This window comes from Neomonachus schauinslandi, chromosome 14 (assembly GCF_002201575.2).
Source record: "Neomonachus schauinslandi chromosome 14, ASM220157v2, whole genome shotgun sequence".
Classification (NCBI taxonomy): Eukaryota; Metazoa; Chordata; class Mammalia; order Carnivora; family Phocidae; genus Neomonachus; species Neomonachus schauinslandi.
Genome location: NC_058416.1, coordinates 40,351,915 through 40,360,552, shown reverse-complemented (window position 1 = coordinate 40,360,552; position 8,638 = coordinate 40,351,915). Strand labels below are relative to the sequence as shown.

General features: G+C 45.0%; 1 protein-coding gene across 2 annotated transcripts; it reads left to right on the top strand.

Annotated features, from left to right (window-relative positions):
* Positions 1 to 1,202: 1,202 nt before the first annotated feature.
* TTR (transthyretin) lies at positions 1,203 to 8,064 on the top strand. 2 transcript variants are annotated; one of them, XM_021686084.1, is made up of 4 exons: positions 1,203 to 1,337; positions 2,648 to 2,778; positions 4,628 to 4,763; positions 7,800 to 8,064. In XM_021686084.1, the coding sequence occupies exons 1-4, from the start codon at positions 1,269 to 1,271 to the stop codon at positions 7,905 to 7,907; spliced, it is 444 nt and encodes a 147-aa protein (XP_021541759.1). In that variant the 5' UTR covers positions 1,203 to 1,268; the 3' UTR covers positions 7,908 to 8,064. The 2 variants fall into 2 exon arrangements, with proteins under 2 accessions (XP_021541759.1, XP_021541760.1); XM_021686085.2 differs by having other exon boundaries at positions 1,263 to 1,334.
* Positions 8,065 to 8,638: the final 574 nt, after the last annotated feature.

Genomic DNA, 8,638 nt, shown 5'->3' with positions numbered 1-8,638 from the left:
CCCGAGTTGATACTTGATCAATGAATCATCGAAGAGTGATAATTTCTGGGTGTGTAAATTGGGAGGAGGAAAGGATTATGCTATTGACCATAACTTCTAGTTCTTACAGTCTTCTCTACTCCCTTCAAGAAATTTGATTGTGATTCTTTTTTTTAAATACGCTCTAAGCCCAACATAGGGCCCAAACTCACAACCCCAAGATCAAGAGTCGCATGCTTCACCGAGTCAGTCAGGTGCCCTGGATTATGATTCTTGGGATTTAAAAGCCAGCTGGGTAGCCTTGTTTCTACACATCAGTGCAGGAGAAGCAGTGAGAATATCTGGTTCTCTGGGTGCCTGGGTGATGCAGTCAGTGAAGCAACTGACTCTTGGTTTCAGCTCAGGTCATGATCTGAAGGTCGTGAGATCGAGCCCAGTGTTGGACTCCTTGCTCAGTGCAGAGTCTACTTGAGATTCTCTCTCTCTCTCTCCCTTTGCCCCTTCCACTTATGCTGTTCTCTCTCTCTAAAATAAATAAATAAATAAATAAGTATTTTTAAAAAGGAATATCTGGTTCTCTGTATTTCAGGCTTTTTAATGCCAGTTTGAAATATATCATTATTTCTTGGGTTGAGATGAACCTAGTCCGGGAAGAACACAAAAACCAGTGGAGAAATTGCTGAGTAAGCAAAGCTTCCGGATGACTTAGTTTGGCTAAAATGTAGGCTTTTTAAAATATAAACACTGCAAAGTGTTTTTCCTCTTGACTCCTGGACATATAGCAAGGGCACTGGATGTTTTCTAATGCACTGTATTTAACCCCCTGAGGCCGAACATCATTCCGTGTGAAATAAATTATTACAACTTGCATCTAGCATCTAAAACGAAAGACAAAATGTATAGAAAGTGGAAAAAAAAAAAAAACACGCAGAGAAATCTGTAAGGGAGAGAGAAAAAAAAAAAGTCCCAAGAATGTTGCTGCCTCCCGCCAAGCAGGGAGAAGAATATGTTTGTTTGGTTTTGTGTGTTTTGTTTTGGCGATTTAGCTGGTCAGTGACCTGCTAAGCATAAGAATATTTCATAGAGCTAATGTTCCTACACTCTAATCTCTCTAGGCAAGGTTCATATTTGTGCGAGTTACTTATTCTCTCTTTGTTGACTAAGTCAATAATCAGAATCAGCAGGTTTGGAGTCAGTTGTCAGGGATCAGCAGCATGGCTTGGGAGAAGTGAGTATAAAAGCCCCAGGCGGAGGGCGGCCCCCACGCAGGCCCTCGCGTTCTCGGCAGGATGGCTTCTCATCACCTGCTCCTGCTTTGCCTCGCCGGACTGGTACTTGTGTCTGAGGCCGGCCCTGCGGTGAGTGTTTGATTCTGCCAAGTGCTTTTATGCAGACCCTTAGGTCCACTAGACGAAGTAGAAGTGACTCCTTTCAGCTCTGCCCGCCGCCTTTTGTTCCTGGGACAAGGGCACCCCGCATTCGACTTTTAAATGTCATTGATTCAAACTTCAAAATGAGTCGAGTTCGGCAGAGCTCACTGACCCCGGGCTGGGACCCTGGGTGCGCCCCACTATTGCTTTGGTGTACTGGGGTTACAGGGCCTGGTTCCTCCACTCAATGTCCTCAGATAGATGGTAGAAATAAAGACGTGATATTCACGAAGCGACCAATATCACGTTTTCAGAAATGCATCCTTTTTTTTTTTTTAAAGATTTTATTTATTTGAGACAGAGAGAATGAGAGAGAGAGAGCACATGAGAGGGGGGAGGGTCAGAGGGAGAAGCAGGCTCCTTGCTGAGCAGGGAGCCCGATGCGGGACTCGATCCAGGGACTCCAGGATCATGACCTGAGCCGAAGGCAGGCGCTTAACCAACTGAGCCACCCAGGCGCCCCAGAAATGCATCCTTTTATAAGGTTTATTTCCCTTCTGCTAATCAAAATGTCTTTATTGATTAATTTTTGAAAGGCTTGGCGGACAACATTCTAGTCAAATGCCAAATTCTTAAGTCCTCTAGAAGAATTAACTAATGCTATTAAATGGGTCATGAGATGGGCTGACGTGATTTTACGACTCGTAATAGGGAACGACTACAGCAACAGCCGACTAAAGTGCTCTCGGGGAGACACTAACTCTTCGGGCCTGTGGCACATTATGTCTTTTCAGTAATTCCACTGCAATAGTGAGGCTTCACAAAGCAACTATTCTCAGAGGGCTGATTTTCTCCCTCAAAACTCATTAGCCTTGTCCCCGGTCGATCGCAGCATGTCCGGAGGCAGAAGCCAGCCTTGCTTTGGGAGCAATCGGGTCCAGGCTACACTGAGAAGGGGAGCTCATTCCCTCTCAACACTTATATTGCTTATATTGTACGTCTTGCCTTGTTCCAGATTTCGAACACCATCAAGGATAGATCCTTTCAGGGGCGCCTGGGGGGCTCAGTCGGTAAAGCGTCTGCCTTTGGCTCAGGTCATGATCCCAGGGCCCTGGGATCGAGCCCTGCATCAGGCTCCTTGCTCCGCAGGGAGCCTGCTTCTCCCTCTGCCTGCTGCTCCCCCTGCTCGTGCTCTCTCTCTTTCAAATAAATAAAGAAGATCTTAAAATAAGAAAAAGAATAGATTCTTTCACTCTTACCAGTTTTGTTGACCTCTCACTGGCCTTCTCTATGCCCAGGGCACTGGCGAATCCAAGTGCCCTCTGATGGTCAAGGTCCTAGACGCCGTCCAAGGCAGCCCTGCTGTCAACGTGGCCGTGAAAGTGTTCAAAAAGGCTGCTGACGAGAGCTGGGAGCCCTTTGCCTCCGGGTAAGCTGCCCAACAAGCCCAGACCCGGGACCTCGATCTAGCTGCTCATTCTCCCGCCACTTGTTAGAGAGATTGCCTCACACCATTCACGGAAGAATCTTCGAGTAGATTGAGAATGCAGGTGGGGGTCAAGTAGGCCGTGGGGAGGATGCCCTCCTCTTGCTTTGCTTCACCGGGAGTGCCCAGAAGGGACAGGCCATAAAGGGAAAAGAAGGAGCCAGCAGGGATCCACTGCCTTCTCAGGTCACAGACCACTTTAAGAAGGTAAGGAAAACTATGTTCTCCATGCCCAGAAAAATATCTCTCACACACACACACACACACACACACACACACACACACACCCATATGTATATACAATTTCAAGAGTATCACAGATTCCCCGGTGCCCTTGCAAAACACTCAAGCTGAGTGTCCTTGGCTTGGAATTTTAGGCAAGATGTACAATTTGTGTTACTTTATTAATGAAAGGAAAGGAATTGAGGGACAGCCCTGACAAGGCATGCATCTAGTTTATCTGGATCCTCCAGAACCCAGTGCTCGTGTCTAAGCAGCACTCGTGGAATACCCACTCCGTGCCAGGCTGGAGGCTGGTGCACTCAGTAACAAAAGGACACAGACAAGAAAGATACATAAGCAAAGCACAGCCACAGACCGATCACCCAATGTCAGGTATGACCGTGACTTTTCACCTTCCTCGGGCACTGCACAATTTTCATAGTGTTTACCCACCTCCCTTAGCAAGAATTTCAAAGAAAATGCGCATTCGTAAACCTAAACCAACTCACTGAACGAATGAGCAGCCAAGAAACCCTCAGCACCAAACGATACTGCTAAGTGCTTCTGTCTCCACGAAGGAAAATTTCTGTGGGTTTTAACTGAATCCCAAGAACCGCACTGGGATTCGTCACCCATCACTGGGAAGACCATTTTCGTTGGTGTGGTTTCAATTGAGTTTTTATTTGTGAATTCATTTATGTTTATCTAAAACGCCAAGCACAATGTGGAAAGTACTTAAGAGAATATTCTCAGCAAGAGATAGAATGAACACCAAACATATTCAGATGTTCATGTGAATCTTTTTTTCTTCTGACAAGATAAATAAAAAAAAATTAAATACTTTCTTCCTAGAAAAGAAGAAAGGTGGAAAGGCAATGATCAGAGTTAGTAAAGACAATTTCCATTTTTATCTGTCAGTTTTTGAGGTCTAATGGAGGGCAATTTCTAACTCTAGCAATGGAGCTGGTACCTCTACAGAAACAGAAGTTGCCTCGTTATTTTTTTAAAAGGAGTTGCCTTGTATCTGTTGTTAGTAAAGGGTGACCAAAGAGATTAAATATATAAATAATTTCCGGTACAGGTGCCTTATTATACTTTGGGGCTCCCCCTGTGTGTTCAAGTTATATGGACTCTGAAAGACACCCTCACACCAGGAGGGAAAGGGGTAAGACCCCGGTGTCATGGGGACCACAGAGTCCAAGAGGCCCATGGCCACGTCCAAGGGGGAGTTATGAACCTTCACCCAAACACCAGCCCTGAACTGAAATGACCGTTTTTGAGTTGAAACATACCCATACCTTCTGTTCTCCTAAGAAAAATCTAGAATAAGCTTTTTGAAATCTTTCTGACAAATTTCCTGTCAATTTCGGTTACTAGAATTTCACCTTCCCTTCCTTCTCCTTTTCCTCAATATGTATATTTATATAAATGTATTTCCCCCCACATACACACACTGCACATGTGTAGTGTGTGTGTGTGCATGTGTGTGTGTGTGTGTGTGTGTGGTATCACCTTGCCATGGTATGCATTCCCCTAATGTCTAACTTAACCTGTAACTTTTACCTTCTAGGAAAACCAGTGAATTTGGAGAGCTCCATGGGCTCACAACTGCTGAGAAGTTTGTAGAAGGGGTATACAAGGTGGAATTAGACACCAAGTCGTACTGGAAGTCACTCGGCATTTCCCCGTTCCACGAATATGCAGAGGTGAGAGTGTAGAGACACTCGAGTTGCTTTTTAGTATCTTCTTTGTTTTGTTGCTGTCGTTGATCCCAGGCAATGCCCAGTCTGCAGTCACATGCCATGGAAATGTAAGGAAAGCACCGAACTGGCACAGTTTCCCTTTCCTATTTCTACAGCCGGAAAGCTATAGAACTCTGAAAAGCAAAGTTTATTTCTAAGTTTGGTGGAAACTCATTTAGTAACATGACCTGAATTGACATGAGGCTCCTAATTATCTTCTTTAGTTCCCCTGACTAGGAATATTTGCTTGCCGAAGAACTGTTAATATGTTGGATGACTAGCAGCCCTCCAGACCCTACCTAGGGTGCTCTGTAATGAAACATAGATGCGCCATTTTACTTCTCTAAAATCTGAAGGGAAAAAAAAAAGAACAAAACAAAAAAACACTTCATTCCAAAACACATCTGGCTCCCAGAGGTCTGGAGAAGTGTTATGCGGTAATGTATATACAGACAGCAAATTCAAGATAATAACAGCAACACAAGAGATAACACTGGTCGAGCATACACCACGTGCCAGATTGCTGTCTTTTCTATATTTAACCTACTCAGTCCTCCTCCACAGCCCATTGGAGTTGTTATTATTATCCTCATTTTACAGAGGAAGAACTTGAGGCACTGGGCAGTGAAATAACTCGCCCAAAGTCTAGTAAAGGGATGAGCAGAAATAATGACCAACAGGGCCCAGGCTGGGCTTAACCTCAGGGGTACCTCAGCTTTCTTCCTGTAAGAAGTCAGGCTAAAAACAATAATAATAAAGCCACCTTTGTAACCCTTGGTTCACACTCTAAGTTTTGCTTATGAGGTAGTAGGAACCTCCAAGTGATCCACAGGCCCTATCTTGGGGCCTCCTCCTTCTCTGTAATTCCTTAAGTCATTTAAAACAGATGGCTGTCATGGAAAGAGAATCCAGAACTCTGGTCAGAGTTAAAGATCAAATAATCGCATCAAAAATAGTTCAGCATGAAAGGGAAGCATCCTCTCTGCTTCAATTGACATCGGATGGTTCTTTGGGGCAAAGGTGTTGCCAGAAAAACCGTAAGGGCCTGACTTCTGGGGCTCCCCATCTACCAAGAGGCTTGCCTTTGGCTGCTCCTCCTAAGTGGGGCAGCAAGACAAAGAGCCTAGTTTAGATGGTACAGGGCTTAGAGGTGCCCACCACAAAACATTCTCCCCTAGACTCTCTCAGCCTCTACCCTAGAACACAGGATCAGGCCCCTTGGAACCCTTGTCTGCCCTGGGCTCAGCCTAATGAGAAGATTCACGGCCATAGTGTCCACGATGCGTTGCTCCTAGTCATTAGATGTTAACTTCCTTGTCTGTTACTTACTTTCTAAGTGTTCATTCAGCCAACATTTGGAAAATAAAAGCCTTCTATGTGTCCAACACTCTGCTAAATGCTAGAAATTCATAAGTGAAAACACACGCCTGCTCTGGGGGTGGAAGGAGAGGGACTGATGTCAGGCATACTAGGTAGGACCATCAGCCCAATGGATACGGGGAGTGAGAGAGAGCAGGTAGGCAAGCGCGAGTCCCGGGGCCTCCCCTTGGTGGTTGGTGCTGACGGGTTCAGCCATGAGTCCCTCCCCTGCCAACCTCTTCTGACCAAGACCCCCAGACAAATGCTGTTCTTCCGCATCAGCCACCTCCTCCCTCGCCCGGGGACCCAGGTGGCCCTGTTACACTCACAGAGAGAGTTAGGAAACTGCCTGTGGAACTAGGAGTCCTCTTCACTTCATGGGATTTTGAGCACCGATTATGCCATTTACAGTTTTGAGGAAGAATCAAGGGGAGCTGGAGGCCAATGTCAGTGTTAGAGGGAAGAAGCTTTTCCTGGGTGATGCCAGACACTCGGCCTTTAAGGAATGCTTTTTCTCCTTCAGAGATTCTTAGGTGATTCTTACCTCCTCTTGCCCTCAATGCTATTTTTATTTTCAGTATGGTTCAATCAGATTTTTTTTTTCTCCTGTCCCCAAACAACCAAGGCTTCCTTTTGCCATATTAGGAAAAAAACACATTTACCCAGGATGTGTCCAAAGCTCAATCCAAGGCCTATATACAAAATAAGTAAAATTAAAAACCTCCTCACCATCCCCCATCTCTCTCCTGAACCAAATTCCTCCTACTTGTCTCACTCTGGCACCTAGACTGTTGCAGGCCCTGAGCCTCAGAAGCTCTACTAAACCCGCCTGAAGTACATGACTAACTGGAACAACACTTTGGTCAATAATTTGTCCAATTAGGAAGCTCAAACGAGCTCCAACCCATGTGTCTGTTTCAGAATTCCCATGTGACCTTCCACACTCTGCTATCGTAACTAGAACAAGATACTGCTTTTACTCCATATTTCATTGCTTGTTACACATACACACACATTCTTGTTCTTCGTGTTAGAAAATGCAAAGGAATAGAGGGAGAAAAACCTCTGGGTTTGGAGACAGAAGCCTTAACTTCTAACCTGGCTCCATCCTGTATAAACTTGGGCCAAATACTAACTCAGAGGTCTGGCTGACTTACCTCTAAAATGGGAAGAATATTCCTGCCAGCTCTACAATTCCAGGTCTCTGATGTGTGGTGAGAATTGCAGTCACTGATCTCCGGTCTTCAGACCACCGAAGGCCAGTTACTACCTCTCCACTTCCTTTTTCTACCAAGAAAATCGACAAGAGCATTTAGGCTCTCTGTGATTTCCCTCAGTCAGGCTAGCGCCACCCAGATTTTTAGTGTGAATTGGCAAAAACAAACAAAAATGAGAGAGAGACAGAGAGAGACCTGATTATACAGGCTGTAGGAAAGAAATCTTGTTTCCAGGGGTTGCACCAGTCTCCCATGGAGTCTTACCAGCATATTTGGATTTTTGCCTTTTGTTCAATCTGTTCCAGAAAAAGAAACCATAAGATAAAATGAATTAACTTGGCACTGGACTTCCAGTAGTCTCCCTCTCGGTGACTCACATTTCTAGGCTCTGATAGAAACGGACCCTGTCTGTGCTCTCTCGTAGGTGGTGTTCGCAGCAAATGACTCTGGCTTCCGCCACTACACCATTGCAGCCCTGCTCAGCCCCTATTCCTACTCCACCACAGCCCTCGTCAGCAACCCCAAAGAATGAGGGACCCCTCCTTGGGTGGATCTGAAGGAGAAAGGACAGGATTTTGTGTAACCAGTAGTATTCCATTTTTATTAAAGCAGTGTTTTCACTTTATAAGCTATGCTAGAAACTTGGGCAGAGACAATAAAACATTCCTATTAAAGCACTTCTCATTTCATTTGAACTCGCTTTTTTATTCCCGTGTTGTCCTCTCAAAAAAAAAAAAAAAATTGAATTTAAGAGAGAAGCAAAGGAACTCAAAAAAGTCTCTGGCTGAATTCTGGAGGGAAGTCCCAGTGCTCAATGTCTTTCAAGCTAAGCACGTATTCGACATGGTCCGCAGCCATTAAGAACACACATTATGAAAAGGAAAAAGCTTTTGTGTCCTCTAACCTTCGGTGAATAGCAAAAGACAAATTCTGAGGACCCACTTCTTTATTCTGTGCATTCCCTTTAAGTGCTTAAATGATTTTGAGGTCAGTGCCCAGCTGTACAGGGCCAGACCTGCAGTGACTCAAGCTCTCCAATCCGGTTCTGACCAAAGGCAGCCCACAGTCAACTGACTAGAAGATGTAATCAGAGAACCCTCACACCCCCAATTCACTTAGACTCATCCAAAATTCATGTACTGAGAAACCCTACATGCCAAGTGCTATTTTAGGTGCCCTGAACATAAAGAAAGAGATCTAGTGCCCGCATTTCAAGAGCTCACAGACTTTGGAGAAGATGACGATGTCAATGTGATTTCACCA

Bases quoted from the DNA above. Each gene is read 5' to 3' on its own strand.
- TTR (XM_021686084.1), top strand. From the start codon at position 1,269: ATGGCTTCTCATCACCTGCTCCTGCTTTGCCTCGCCGGACTGGTACTT. The intron at 2,779-4,627 runs GTAAGCTGCCCA...TTTACCTTCTAG, and splicing joins TGGGAGCCCTTTGCCTCCGG to GAAAACCAGTGAATTTGGAG. The intron at 4,764-7,799 runs GTGAGAGTGTAG...GCTCTCTCGTAG, and splicing joins CGTTCCACGAATATGCAGAG to GTGGTGTTCGCAGCAAATGA.